Here is a 14,464-nt window from a genome sequence, read left to right on the forward strand (position 1 = left end):
GCCTGGACAGTAACAGCAGGTTTACTGTTGGCAACAGCACAGCCCTGTGCCACCCAAGGGTAGCGGGTGGGGTGGCGGCCGGGTCTCCTGGGGCCCCGTTCTCCCTCCCATTCTCTAGGTCCCTGGAGGCCAGACCCCTGGGTGTGGCCCGTCCTAGCGGTGGTTCTGGCTGGGTCTGTCCTAGGCGGGAGAGGAGGATCCCTGGAGAGGCAGTGATGGCTGCAGCGGCTGTAAGGAGCCAGGGACACTTCAGGCCAGCCATGACAGGCCCAGGCCTACTCAACTCTGCACTTCTGGGGATCCCCTTATCCCTGACTCCCCCTCTCCCCAACCTGGAAGAGACCCAGGCCCTGCACCCTAATGAGGAGGACTGGGGTGGGGGGTGCAGAGAGTCCGGTGGGGGGTCCGAGCGCTTGGCAGGGGACTCAGCAACGGGAGCGCAGGGCGGGCCTCACGTCTGCAGCTCCAGGAGGCAGTTGGGCTCTGAGGGCGGGGAGCCGGCCGGGCTGGAGCTATGGGCCTCCCGGAGGTCCCGCAGCACGCGGAGCAGCTGGGCCAGGGAGTCCTTGGGAGCTGCGGGCAGAGGCAGCCGTGAGGGCCCCTGGGAGTGAGCCCGAGGACCCCACCCGTGCACCCCTGGAGGGGGTTCCGGCCACGAGCTAGTCCCAGGTGGGCAGGACCTACCTTCGCCAGGGCTCGCGGGCACTGTGCCTGCCTCTGCGCCCCTGCTCAGCTCCCGGTGCCTCTCCCTGTGGGGGAGGTCAGAGTGAGGGCCAGCATCCTCCACCTGCCCTGCCAGAGCTTCTGGTGTCCCTGTGGGAAGGCTGGGGGTGACCCAGCATGGGCCTCCTGGGCTAGAGGTGGATTGGGGGGTGATGGCAGGGCTGACTCTTTCAGTCTATGAAGAGGAAACACGGGCCCAGCCTCGGCCCCAGGCCACCTTGCACCTTCTCCCTCCCTGTGTCTCCTACTCCTCCCCACACCACTGTGGGATGACCAGAATGCCCTTTGGATTTTTTTTTGTTTTGATTTGTTTTGTTTGAGATGGAGTCTTGCTCTGTGGTCCAGGCTGGAGTGCAGTGGCGCAATCTGAGCTCACTGCAACTTCCACCTCCTGGGTTCAAGCAATTCTCCTGCCTCAGCCTCCCGAGTAGCTGGGATTACAGGAACCCTCCACCACGCCCAGTTAATTTTTGTATTTTTAGTAGAGATGAGATTTCGCCATGTTGGCCAGGCTGGTTTCAAACTCCTGATTTCAAACGATCTGCCTGCCTCCATCTCCCAAAGAGCCGGGATAACAGGCATGAGCCACCGCACCCCACCTTTGTGGGTTTTGAGGGCAGAGATAAACCCCGGAAGAGTCGATGAGGAATGGGGAGGACCACACCCTTCCTCCTCGCAGGGTGTAGGGGTGTGAGAGATGAACGAGCTCCAGCTCCAGCTGGCTCAGGGGAAGCTGAGCGTGTGGGAAGCACTGGATCACCTTGAAGTATCCCAGTACCGGCCGCATCTCCAGAGACCCTGATTGAATGGGGCCTTGGCATCCTGTTTTTTAAAGCTGATCTTTAAAAGCATCCTGTTTTTTCTAAGCTTCTGCCAGGGCTGAGAACCACTGGATGAAGCAAGATGGTCAAGGATTCAGGGAGCTGGCCGAGGCTGTGCCTGTGCTCCAAGGGCCCGGGGGAACAGCTGGCCAGGTTGCAAGCGGGGCTCAGCACACGGCATGAAGCAGGCATGGCCCTGACCCTTGGGGCCTCCGTCCTAACCTGAGTTGGCCTCATGCTGCAAAGAGGTACTCCTGGTGCCCTCCCCAGATGTGGCCAATTAGCAGAGAGGTGACCAGCCACCATGGAGCAGCCCCAAGCCTGGCACGTTCCCCGGGCTGCACAGGCTCTCCTGGGTGGGACTCACCACAGCATGGCCTCCACGCCCAGCAGGTGCCGGTAGATGAGCTGGGCCTCAAGGTCATGGTCAAGAGGGTCATTCCACTCCTGCAGGGTCACCCGTGACCGGGTCTTATCGCAGCCCTGACCTGGGGGCACAGAGAGGGCAAAGTCACAAGCAGACACTTGGGACTACCATGTCCAACTTTCTGGTTGCATAGATGGAGAAACGGAGGCCTGGAGGGGAGAGAGATGCACTTGGGGGTCCCTGGTGAGGGCAGGGCTGGGAGCACAGTCTGGTAAATCTGACCCAGGCCCTGCCTCGGCTCCGTACCCTTGGGGCAGCAGCTTCTCCTGGGGTCAGCCTCTGTACCACGGGATGCGTGACTGTGGAGCATGGATGTCATCAGGATATGACTGGGGGAGCCGGGTAACTCTTTTTTTTTTTTTTTGAGACAGTCTCGCTCTGTCACCCAGGCTGGAGTGCAGTGGCGCAATCTGGACTCACTGCAAGCTCCGCCTCCTGGTTTCACGTCATTCTCCTGCCTCAGCATCATGAGTAGCTGGGACTACAGGCGCCGCCACCACACCCGACTAATTTTTTTGTATTTTTAGTAGAGACGGGGTTTCACCGTGTTAGCCAGGATGGTCTCGATCTCCTGACCTCGTGATCCGCCCGCCTCGGCCTCCCAAAGTGTTGGGATTACAGGCGTGAGCCACCGCGCCTGGCCAGGGAGCTGGGTAACTTTCTGGAAAGCTGCCTGCCTGGAAGGGAGCAGGCTGAAATGTTAACGTCATGGTGAGGTGGGCCACAGGGCGTTCATGCCTTACAGTGAGCTGGTCCTGCAGCTTGCTGTCTTTATGACCTTGCCAAGTCATCTGCCTTCCCTAAGCCTCAGCTTCTCCTCCACACAGTGGAATAACAGGCCCTGTCTCTTGGGCCACGGTGGGTCCCACATTGCCAATAATGAGAGGATCGCTATGATGGTTCTAGGCAGAGGCTGCAGGTCGTATCAGCCAGCCAGCAATGCCCTTGCAAAGAGTCACCAAGAGGCCGGGCACAGTGGCTCACACCTGTAATCCCAGCACTTTGGGAGGCTAAGGCAGGAAGAGAGCTTGAGGCCAGGAGTTCAAGACCAGACTGGACAACATAGTGAGACCCTGACTCTATAAAAAAATAAAATAAAAAATTAGCTGGGTGTGGTGGCATGTGCCTGTAGTCCCAGCTGTGCAGGAGGCTGAGGCAGGAAGATTGCTTGAGCCCAGGAGGTCAAGGCTGGAGTGAGCTATGATTGTGCCACTGCACTCCAGCCTGGGTGACAGAGTGAGAGAACCTACTCAAAACAAAAACAATAACAAAAAAGTCACCCATCCCTATACATGACTGGACCATAAATCCAGGGCTGGGCTAGAGTGGGTGGGTCAGCTTTCAATGGCCTCTGCCACACTGGGCTCTGGGGACCAGCGTTTGGCCTGGCCCGAAGGCCAGGGGACTCCAAGTGCTGAGTCTACTCTGTAAAGTAAGTGTGGATAACAGGGAGAAGGTCTCAAAAGTTCTAGAACTGTGCTGTTCTACAAGGTGGCAGCTAGCCGCATGAAGCTATTTGAGTTAATTAAAATTAAAACAACTTTTTTTGTTTGTTTGTTGTTGTTTTTTTTGCAATGGAGTCTTGCTCTGTCGCCGGGCTGCAGTGCAGTGGCACCATCTTGGCTCACTGCAACCTCTGCCTCCCGGGTTCAAACAATTCTGCCTCAGCCTCCTGAGTAGCTGGGACTACAGGCCTACGCTGCTACACTTGGCTTATTTATTTGTTTGTTTGTTTGTATTTTAGTAGAGACGGGGTTTCACCATGTTGACTAGGCTCATCTCGAACTCCTGAGCTCAGGCAATCTGCCCGCCTTGGCCTCCCAAAGTGCTAGGATTATAGGCATGAACCACCACCACACCTGGCCAAAACAACATTTTTAAAAATGTGAAACTCAGGCCAGATGTGGTGGCTCCCTCCTACAATCCCAGCAGTTTGGGAAGCCGAGGCAGGAGGATTGCTTGAGCCTGGGAATTCAAGACCAGCCTGGACAACATAGCAAGACCTCACCTCTAAAAAGATTTTTTTTTTTTTTTTTTTTGAGACGGAGTCTCGCTCTGTCGCCCAGGCTGGAGTGCAGTGGCTGGATCTCAGCTCACTGCAAGCTCCACCTCCGGGGTTTACGCCATTCTCCTGCCTCAGCCTCCCGAGTAGCTGGGACTACAGGCGCCTGCCACCTCGCCCGGCTAGTTTTTTTGCATTTTTTTAGTAGAGACGCGGTTTCACCGTGTAGACCAGGATGGTCTCGATCTGCTGACCTCGTGATCCGCCCGTCTTGGCCTCCCAAAGTGCTGGGATTACAGGCTTGAGCCACCGCGCCCGCCCAGAAAAAATTTTTTTTAAAAGAGCCAGGTGTGGTGACGCATGCCTGTACTTCCAATCTACTCAGAGGCTGAGGTAGGAGGATTGCTTGAGCCCAGGAGTTGGAGACTGCAGTGAGCTATGATCATGCCACTGCACTCCAGCCTGGGCAACAGAGCAAGACCCTGTTTTACAAAATTAAACAAAAAAAACCCCTCAGCTCCTCAAGCCACATTTCAAGTACTCAAGAGCCACCGGTACAAAGGCCGGGCACAGTGGCTCACGCCTGTAATCGCAGCACTTTGGGAGGCCGAGGCGGGCAGATCACGAGGTCGGGAGATCAAGACCATCCTGGCTAACATGGTGAAAGCCCGTCTCTACTAAAAATACAAAAAAAATTAGCTGGGCGTGGTGGTGGGCGCCTATAGTCCCAGCTACTCGGGAGGCTGAGGCAGGGGAATGGCGTGAACTCGGGAGGCGGAGCTTGCAGTGAGCCAAGATTGCGCCACTGCACTCCAGCCTGGGCGACAGAGTGAGACTCTGTCTCAAAAAATAAATAAATAAATAAATAAAGCCACAGGTGCTAGAAGCTAGAGTACTACAGAGTATGGAGTCCTTCTAGAAGCTCCTCTCTGCCATCCCTCTAGTGCCCAAGGCTCAGGGTCCCCTCCCACCCACAGCTCTGGATTGAGACTGCCAGCATGGGGGTGTGCAAACCCAGGGCTCTCTGGCTCTCATTAGCAGGGGGTTCCTCAAGTGTGTTCCTCAGAACACCGGTTCTGTAAGAAGCTCCTTGGGGAAGAGAAGAGTTCCCTGTCAAATGAGTTTGGGAAATGCTGGGTTAAACTGCGTTAGAAATGGAATTCTAGGCTGGGCGCGGTGGCTCACGCCTGTAATCCCAACACTTTGGGAGGCCGAGGCAGGCGGATCACGAGGTCAGGAGTTGGAGACCAACCTGACCAACATGGTAACACCCCATCTCTACTAAAAATACAAAAATTAGCTGAGTGCAGTGGCTTGTACCCGTGGTACTTGGGAGGCTGAGGCAGGAGAATCACTTGAACCTGGGAGGCGGAGGTTGCAGTGAGCCAAGATCTTACCACTGCACTCCAGCCTGGGTGATAGAGCTAGACTCAGTATCAAACAACAACAACAACAACAACAACAAAAACAAGAACAGCTTGACCAACATGGTGAAACCCCATCTCTAGTAAAAATACAAAAAAATTAGCTAGGCTTGGTGGTGAGCGGCTGTAATCCCAGCTACTGGGGAAGATGAGGCAGGAGAATTGCTTGACCCTGAGAGGTGGAGGTTGCAGTGAGCTGAGATTGTGCCATTGCACTCTAGTCTGGGCGATAGAGTGAGAGTCGGTCTGAAAAAAAAAAAAGAAGAAGAAGAAGAAAAAGAAATGGGATTCTAACATGTTTTTGGGCCTCCTTAGAGTCGTCAGCGAATTCACTCATATGCACCACACGCAACGCATGGCATTTCCCAAACCACCTGGTCCGTGGGACCCTTTCTGCCCAGAGCACCTGGAGGGGCCACCATTCCTTGGGTTAGGTCCCTGCAGGTGCACAGCAGGGCTCAGGGCCCTGTCGTTCAGCCAGAGGCCCGATCTCGCAGTGGATGGATGCAGAGCCTGGTGTCTAGGCCTCCTCTCCTACCTGTCTTCTCTTTTTGGTGGCAGCAGCTCCACTTGTCCCCACGGAAGATGCCAGGGTGGTAGGAGCCCAGCAGGCCGGTGTTGTTGATGCTCACCTTCCGCAGCGCAGACAGCCACTGGTTCAGCTCGTTCACACACTGCAGGGGAGGGGGAGGGGGAGGCCTGTTCAGACGTCACCTCCTCCAGGAAGCCCTCCTAATGCCAGATGCCATGTTCCCCACTACCCCAACCCAGCAGCTTTGAGTGAATTAGGAGAGGCTGCCCTTCCTCCAGGGTAATGTGGCCCATGCCTGGGCGCATGGCCTGGAGAGCAGGTGCGGTGGCTCACTCCTACAATCCCAGCACTTTGGGAGGCCGAGGTGGGAGGATCGCTTGAACCCAGGAATTCAAGTCCAGCCAGGGCAACACAGCAAGACCTCATGTTCTCTCCCACCTGTCTTTTCTCTTTGGTGGCAGCAGCTCCACTTGTCCCCGCAAAAGGCACCAGGATGGTAGGAGCCCAGGAGGCTGGTGTGGGCTGGACTTCAGCTACCATTGGCCCCTTGGCCCCACTCATAGGTATTCCAGAACCCGCTAACTATATTTGGTGGCCCTGATATCAGTACTTTTCCCTGTGGCTCTGGACCCTGACCCAAAAGGGAACCCCTAGAGGAAAGGGCACAGAGGGGGCAGGTCTGTGACTTCCTCTAGGACAGTCACGTCGGACCCTCCAGCTGCAGGCTTCTTACTTGTCCCACGTGTTCCTGCCCTAGATATGCATCTGGGTCACCCTCCTACACGGTCCCTGCTCGAATGCCACCCATCAGAGGTCTTCCCTGACCACTCTTTATAGGGTAGACCACTCCTATACCCCACTCTGTTCCCTCCCTTGCTCCCTTAGTCTCTTCTGGTTCCCTTCAAGTCACTATCACAATTTAACTTTTTTTTTTTTAAGAGACAGGGTCTCACTCTGTTACCCAGGCTGGAGTGCAGTGGTGTGATCACAGCTCACTGCAGCCTCCAACTCACTGCAGCCTCCAACTCCTGGGCTCAGGCAATCCTCCTGCCTCAGCCTCCCAAGTAGCTGTGATTACAGGTGCATGCCACCATGCCTGGCTAATTTTTTATTTTTTGTAGAGATGGGGTCTTGCTACATTGGCCAGGCTATTCTCAAACTTCTGGCCTCCAGTCATCCTCCCACCTTGGCCTCCAAAAGTGCTGGGACTACAGGCATGAGTCACTGTGCCTGGCCCGACATTTGAAACATGTATTTATTGGCCCATCTTCTCCCTGGGATATCAGGTCCACGAGGGCAGGACTCTGCCTCGTCTGCCATGGTATCCCCTTACCTAGAATCATGGCTGGAACCTAGGAGGTGCTCAGTAAGTATTTTTTAAATAAATGAATGAATGAGTTAATGAAGGAACAGATGAGAAGGTTATTTGAGAACATGCATCCAGAGCCACACGGAGCATAACGTTTGATTATTACGCATTGATACAGACACAGAAACACACAGGTGCCAGCTCAGATTTTCTTTTTTAGAGACAGGGTATTGGTCTGTTGCCCTGGCTACAGCACTGGGATTATCGGCATGAACCAGCGTGCCTGGCCCCGATCTCAGTTATCTGGAAATAGTTTCCAACAAACGGGTGCAACGTGCAAATTTCACATCACAGGGATGCACCTGTCTGTACACTGGCCCATACACAGACCTACACATGGATGCCCAGGGAAAGACATGGGCCATGGCCTCTTGGGGGCTCAGACCCCTGGACAACACACACACATCTGTCCCCGACACCTCCCAGATCAGACAAACCCTGCGAAGCTTGATGTAGCTGGTAGGGGGGCGAGAGGCTCAATCAACTCTTTTCTCATCCAGTCCACTCAGGCCACTCCCATAGCACCTAGGCCACTCCCACAGCACTCAGGCCACTCCCACAGAGCTCAAGCCATTCCCACAGCACCCAGGCCCCTCCCATAGAGCTCAAGCCATTCCCCCAGCACACAGGCCACTCCCACAGTACCCAGGCCTCTCCCAGAGCACCCAAGCCACTTCCACAGTGCTCAGGCCGCTCCCACAGCACCTGCTCCCCTCCCCGCACCTTGCACTGCAGGTAGGCAGTCTGGGGCCTGCCGACATCATCCGTGTAGATGACCTGCATGACGTGTGAGCTGCCAAAGCTCTTTTCCTCCACCTTTTCCGCTGCCCGGATGTTGGCTAGCTTGATGAGGGCGCTTTTCTGGGGCAGGCAGGAAGGAGGAGGTTTAGGGACCTAGCCAGGGCCATTCCATTCCCCATCTCTGGGCCCTCAGCCTCCCCTTCTGCAGCACCAGGGGTAGGTGTGGGAGACCCAGAGTGACCTCAGCCAGGGCAGAGCACAGACTGATGGTGACCAAGTGCCCAGCAACTGGGAGGGGAGGACCTGGCCTCTCAGGGGAGCACTCCCAGAAGGCCTGGGAGGTGCGAGCTTTGGGGTAGTGTCTGGACAGCCAGTATTCCCTGGGCTACAAAGTCAATCCAGCCATGGTCAAGGCTGTGTGACTTTGCATTTATTAATTTTCCAACTTGCTTTTGTAGTCCCAGGCTCTAATAGTCATATCCTGGCTGGGCGCGGTTGCTCACGCCTGTAATCCCAGCACTTTGGGAGGCTGAGGCAGGTGGATCACCTGAGGCTGGGAGTTTGAGACCAGCCTGATAAACATGGAGAAACCCTGTCTCTACTAAAAATACAAAATTAGCTGGCTGCGGTGGCTCATGCCTGTAATCCCAGTTACTCAGGAGGTTGAGGCAGGAGAATCGCTTGAACCCAGGAGGCGGAGGTTGCGGTGAGCCAAGATCGCACCATTGCACTCTGGCCTTGGCAACAAAAGTGAAACTCCACCTCAGAAAAAAAAAAAAAAAAAAGGGACCAGAATTAAATAATGCCCATGTAGCCAAATCTTTCAGCTCCGGCAAGGAAAATGCATAATAATCATCTGAGTACTTTGGGAGGCTGGGGCAGGAGGATTGCTTGAGACCAGGAGTTTGAGACCAGCCTGGGCAGCATAGCAAGACCCCGTCTCTGCAAAAAAAAAAAAAAGTTAAAGAAAATTAACCGGGCTTGGTGGCACATGCCTGTAGTTCCAGCTACTTGGGAGGCTGAGGCAGGAAGATTGTTTGAGCCCAGGAGTTGGAGGCTGCAGTCAGCTATGATCGCACCACTGCACTACAGCCTGGGTGACAGAGAAAGACCCTCTCTCAAAAACTAGTTATCATCATCTGAGGAATCTCGGGTTGGAAGGGGCAGGCCCCTCATCTGGTGGGACCCCTGAGCTGGTTCTTTGAGAACAAGGTGAGTGATGAGCTCCTTCACCTACCCCAAGCCCACTCTCACCTGCCCAGGGCTAGGCTGGGTACTCCTGGCCGACCATCCCCATAGCCTGCATGACTGGGGGCAGGTGTACAGCAAGGGGTCACCAGGTCCATGGAGGAATTATGTCCTCAGCCCTTCCTGGGAGAAGAGAGCTTGCAGGAGAGGTGACCCATGACTCAGAGAGGGCTGTACAAGATGATCTTTGAGATCCCTTCCAACACCAAGCTTCCGTGCTTCTATATTCCTGCCTCTTCCAGGAAGCCTCTCCTGGTTGCCCTAGCCGCCTCCTCACCTAGCAGCCCAGGTGATGTACTATCTTTAATAATACCATTTGCCTAAATAGTACTACCTGCCAGGCCCTGGGTCAAGACCCTTAGGGAGATCATCTCACCTAATCCTCAACAACCTGGTAAGGTCGAATCATCTTCCTCCATTTTTTTTTTTTTTTTTTTTTTTGAGACGGAGTCTTGCTCTGTTGCCCAGGCTGGAGTGCAGTGGCACAATCTTGGCTCACTGCAACCTCCGCCTCCTGGGTTCAAGGGATTCCTGTGCCTCAGCCTCCCGAGTAGCTGGGACTACAGCCATCACCACGCCTGGCTAATTTTTGTATTTTTAGTAGAGACGGGGTTTCTCCATGTTGGCCAGGCTGGTCTTGAACTCCTGACCTCAAGTGATCCACCCGCCTTGGCCTCTCGAAGTCCTGGGATTACAGGCGTGAACCACCATGTCCGGCCCTCCTAGGTTCTGACAAGCAGTACAGATGCCACACACCTGGCTTTCTTCTCTGACCCCCGGAGGACCTCAGGTGGGCTCCAAGGAAGGGGACAGGTGCCTCTAAGGTGCCATAACCTCTCAGAGCCTCACTTGCCGGCCTCCCTCCTTACCCACCTTGGAGCTGGGCGTCTTGGCAAAGCTGAGGGCCTCGGTGGTGAGGAAGAAGTAGAGCTTCTTGAAGGAGGAGGACATGAGGGGGCCCTTGCCCTTGGTCCTGTGGATGAAGAGCGGCCCCTCCTTCACAGGTGGTGCCTGCAAACTCAGCGTCCGCTGCAGGTCCAGCTCTGCCAGGCCAGGAAGGGAGGGGGGGGAATCGAGAGCCCAGTGAATAAGGGCGGGGCCAGGGGGCTCAAGGGCTGATCAAACGTCAGCAGTAGGCTGTGGGCAGGTCTGTGCAGGGCTGCGCTCACCATCCTTCTCCTCGATGTCCACGAGCTTGGTGATGAAGTCCTTCAGCTGCACCACGCCCTGGCGCACGGTGGGCTGCAGCGGCTCCATCCAAGCCTCCTTGGCCCTGGAAGCCGGTGTGTCCATGTTGCCCACGTTCTGGACTGCCTGGATGCGACAGCAGGAAGGGCCAGGCTCCGCTCGGTCAGGGGCCTAGCCCCTGCACCCCCTCCCACCCCCCAAGTCTTTGCTACTCAGCTTTAGAGATGGAGGCAGAGGCGACAGAGGCCATGCCCACAGGCCCCCTCCAGCCCCACGAGGGATCAGGGAACGGTGGATCATGGAGTTTGATGCCTTTTTATAACTGAGACCACTTGGACCTTCCTCTACAGGTTTAACAGACGCTGCTGCACTGGGTACCCCACCCCGGTGCCGGGCAGACAGGTGCAGCCTGAGAGTAAGCAGACCCGGGTTGGAAGGTCCCAGGATTCACCAGCGACAGGCTGGGCGGCCTTGGCCACCTCCGACCCCTCACAGGCCTGTTCCCTTATCCATGAGATGGAGCTGGAACAAGGTGGCCACAGGAAGGCTTTGCAAACCGTGAAGTGCAGTGCCCACGTGGGCGTGCCAGTGGCCTCCCCGGAGCCGGTAGGGAACACACTGCAGTCCAGGCCAGGGCCCCGGTGGGACACCCAGCTGTGCATCCCGCTCGTGGCCGCAAGGCCCGCACCTTGGCCAGCAGGAGCAGGGTGCGGCTGGTGCGGGCGTCCGCGTGGCGCTCCCGCAGGTGGAAGAGCTTGGGAGACATGATGGCGGGAGAGAAGAAGCGCAGGCACAGGAAGCTGGTGACGGCGATGAACGGTACATTCTGCAGGGATGCAGGACAGCGCGGGCTGGGGTGCCCCAGGCCTGGGCTCCTGGCAGCCCCCTCCCCTTAGGCTCTGTCCCTGACCCTCCCCGGGACACCGCCTCCCTCATCTTCCCCAGCGCTCCCGGGTTCCTCACCGCTCTTCGCCCGCAGCCCCAGCCCAGTCCAACCTGGCCCAGACTAACCCGGCCCAGTCTAGCCCGGCGGGTGGAGGGCGCACCTCGTGCTGGACGCCGGGAAAGCGCTCGCGCACGCGCCGAAAGAGCTGGCGGAAAGTGGCGCGCACCACGGCGGGGCACGCGCGAACCGAGCGGCTGAGCGCGCTCAGCAGCGCCCCCAGGTGGGCGCGCAGCGTCTGCGCGCTCTGCTCTAACACCTCGGCCTCTGTCTGAGGGCGGTGCAGCCCCGAACACCTGCGTGGAACGGGGCGGGGCGGTAGAGGGGGTCGCGGTCAGCGCCAGGGCCACGACAGGAACAGTGGCTCTTGCAGCAGCCAGGACACAGACACAGGGGACAATACACGGGTGGGCAGAGCCACAAACACACGTGCAGACGTGGCCTGATTCCACGCCGCTGCACCCCGCACCCCCACGGGGTTTACCCCGGCCTCACCCTACATCCTTAACTTCCACTTTGCTGGGGTCCAGCTCCACATACTTCTTCTCCTCAAACACCTTGTTGATGATGGGGCCCAGGACGCCGTGCAGGTACTGCATCCCGGCCACCTGGGGACCACCGCAAGTCACATTGATCCTGTCTCCCCCAATCCCACTCCAGCTGCCCACCCTCTCCCGGCAGCGGCTCCTGCACCATCTTCCTGCCGCATCCACCCAGGAGGGGGCCAGGTACACATACAGGGCAAACTGCTTATCCGTGAATGAATGAGGGAGTGAATGAATGAATGACTAGAATTCTTAGCCCTTGTAATCACAGCATTTTGGGAGGCCAAGGCAGGAGGATCACTTGAGGCCAGGAGTTTGAGACCAGCCTGGGCAACATAGTGAGACTGTCTCTAACTTAAATTTTAAACACACACACACACACACACACACATTCTTTTTTTGGTGAGTGGGCGGGGAACGGAGTCTCGCTCTGTGGCCCAGGCTGGAGTACAGTGGCGTGAGCTCACTACAACCTCTACCTCCTGGTTCAAGTGATTCTCCTGCCTCAGCCTCCCCAGTAGCTGGGATTACAGGTGCCCGCCACCATGCCAGGCTAATTTTTGTATTTTTAGTAGGATGGGGTTTCGCCATGTTGGCCAGGCTGGTCTCGACCCCCTGACCTCAAGTGATCTGCCCACCTCAGCCTCCCAAAGAGCTGGGATTACAGGTGTGAGCCACCGCGCCCAGCCACATTCTTAACCTTAAAGGGCTCTGAATGCGGAGATAGAACACTGGAGTCGAAGTCCCAGCCCCCTCTGTCGCTCTCTCTAAAGCTCGGTGTTGTCATTTGTAAGATGACGACAATATAGCATGCAACTCACCTTCAGAAAAGACTCCATGGACTTTGAGGCCAGAGAGTTGCTCCGGAACAGGGTGTTGGTTTCACCTACCAACAGAGGCCCCAATGGGTAGGGGGCTAGGACAAAGCTTTTGGGGGAGGAGGAGGACAGAGGACCTTGGTGGCTGGGATATCTAAGCTGGCCCCTCAATAAAGGGCCTCCTCGCCACCTCCCAGCCCACTGTCCCACCTCTGCCTTTGGCTCTGTCCCTTGCTGCCCTCCTGTCTGACCCCATCTGCCTCCTACAGGAGGAGCCCACCCCGGCCCAACCACCTCCCAGTGTTCTGGGCCCAGCTCCCTCCCAGGCCTCACTGGTGCGACTCAGCTCCAGCTGGAAGAGCAGGTCCAGGAAGTCCTTGGCCAGCCCCTGCCCCAGGAAGAGCTTGAGCAGGTTCGTGGCCACGTCCTGGCGACACTCGGTGCTGGTTGTCTCCTCGATGAGTGAGATCAGCTGCCCTGGGCCCTGCAGGGAGAGGCACGGGGGATCCCAAACACTTTCCTCTAAGGACCTCAGAGCCCCCCAGGGAAAGAGGACATTTTCCCAAGGGGTGGCTGGGGATGGGGCCCTGGGTACTGGCCAGCTCCTCACATCCCCAGACCTCAGTTTTCTGCTCTGCAGAATGGGTTTAGGAGGACAGGGACACAGGCCTACCACCGCTGGACGCTCCCACCCTGCCCTGAGCCCCCTCACCTGCATGCCCAGCTTCACCTCGTGGCACAGCAGCTGCACCAGCGGCTGGTAGCAGCTGGAAGGCAGCACCATCTCGTCCCGCAGCCGCACCTCCAGCTGCAAGGAGCCCAGGTTGCCCCTGGAATGGGCAGCCTGTGACCTCTCCACCAGGGACCCAGGCCGCCCTGGGCCACAGCCCTCCCATGGCCTCCAGTTTTTTCCCTGGGCCCAGCCTCCCATCTCTCTGCTCATGCCCTCCATCCGGGTACCCTGCACAGCTCTGCCTCCCAGGTTCCGCCCGGCCTATTTATTTTCTCTTTTTGGAAAGCCGTTCCTGCCTCTGCATTCAAGGCACCTCTATCTGTCTTCAAGGTCTGGCTCCCTGCCACCTCCAAGCTTGGGTATGTGGAGCTCCCAGCCTTGAATCTATAAACTCCCAGATAATGGCACCATCATGTGTACAGTTTACAGCAGAAGCAAATCCCCATAACAACCTACTAGGGAAACTGAGACCTGAGCCTGCAACTTGCCACATTAGATCGAGCTTCCAAGCTTCCCTGTTCTGACAGGGAAGGTCAGAACAGAGGTGGGTATGGACCAAGGCATGACATCCTCTAAGGCTCCCACTGCCTCTGCTCAGCACGAGCCTCATGCACAGAAGCAGTGTTAAAATGGGCCCCTGGGCCTGGCGCAGTGGCTCATGCCTATAATCCCAGCACTTTGGGAGGCCAAGGCAGGCAGATCGCTTGAGGTCAGGAGTTCGAGACCAGCCTGGCGGACATGGCAAAACCCCATCTCTACTAAAAAAACCAAAAATACAAAAATTAGCCAGGCATAGTGGCAGGTGCCTGTAATCCCAGTTACCCAGGAGACTGAGGCAGGAGAATCGCTTCAACCCAGGAAGCAGAGGTTGCAGTGAGCCGGGATCACGCCACTGCACTCCAGCCTGACTCTGTCTCAAAAAAAAAAAAAAAAAAAAAAAAAAAAAAAAA

At 56.7% G+C, this 14,464-nt stretch overlaps 1 protein-coding gene across 1 annotated transcript in view; it reads right to left on the bottom strand.

Annotated features, from left to right (window-relative positions):
* The window catches only part of RASA4B (RAS p21 protein activator 4B), a 34,559-nt gene continuing 20,095 nt past the window's right edge, over positions 1-14,464 (bottom strand). Inside the window, exons 9-21 of the mRNA XM_023218729.2 lie at positions 13,494-13,611; positions 13,115-13,265; positions 12,785-12,849; positions 11,914-12,026; positions 11,522-11,714; positions 11,164-11,301; positions 10,457-10,601; positions 10,161-10,330; positions 8,022-8,159; positions 5,936-6,071; positions 1,912-2,032; positions 685-749; positions 1-573 (exon numbers count right to left, since the gene is read on the bottom strand). Of these exons, the coding sequence (XP_023074497.1) occupies positions 452-573; positions 685-749; positions 1,912-2,032; positions 5,936-6,071; positions 8,022-8,159; positions 10,161-10,330; positions 10,457-10,601; positions 11,164-11,301; positions 11,522-11,714; positions 11,914-12,026; positions 12,785-12,849; positions 13,115-13,265; positions 13,494-13,611 (1,675 nt within the window). The 3' untranslated portion in view covers positions 1-451. The remainder of the gene's footprint in view (positions 574-684; positions 750-1,911; positions 2,033-5,935; positions 6,072-8,021; positions 8,160-10,160; positions 10,331-10,456; positions 10,602-11,163; positions 11,302-11,521; positions 11,715-11,913; positions 12,027-12,784; positions 12,850-13,114; positions 13,266-13,493; positions 13,612-14,464) is intronic.

Source organism: Piliocolobus tephrosceles, chromosome 8 (assembly GCF_002776525.5).
Source record: "Piliocolobus tephrosceles isolate RC106 chromosome 8, ASM277652v3, whole genome shotgun sequence".
NCBI lineage: Eukaryota > Metazoa > Chordata > Mammalia > Primates > Cercopithecidae > Piliocolobus > Piliocolobus tephrosceles.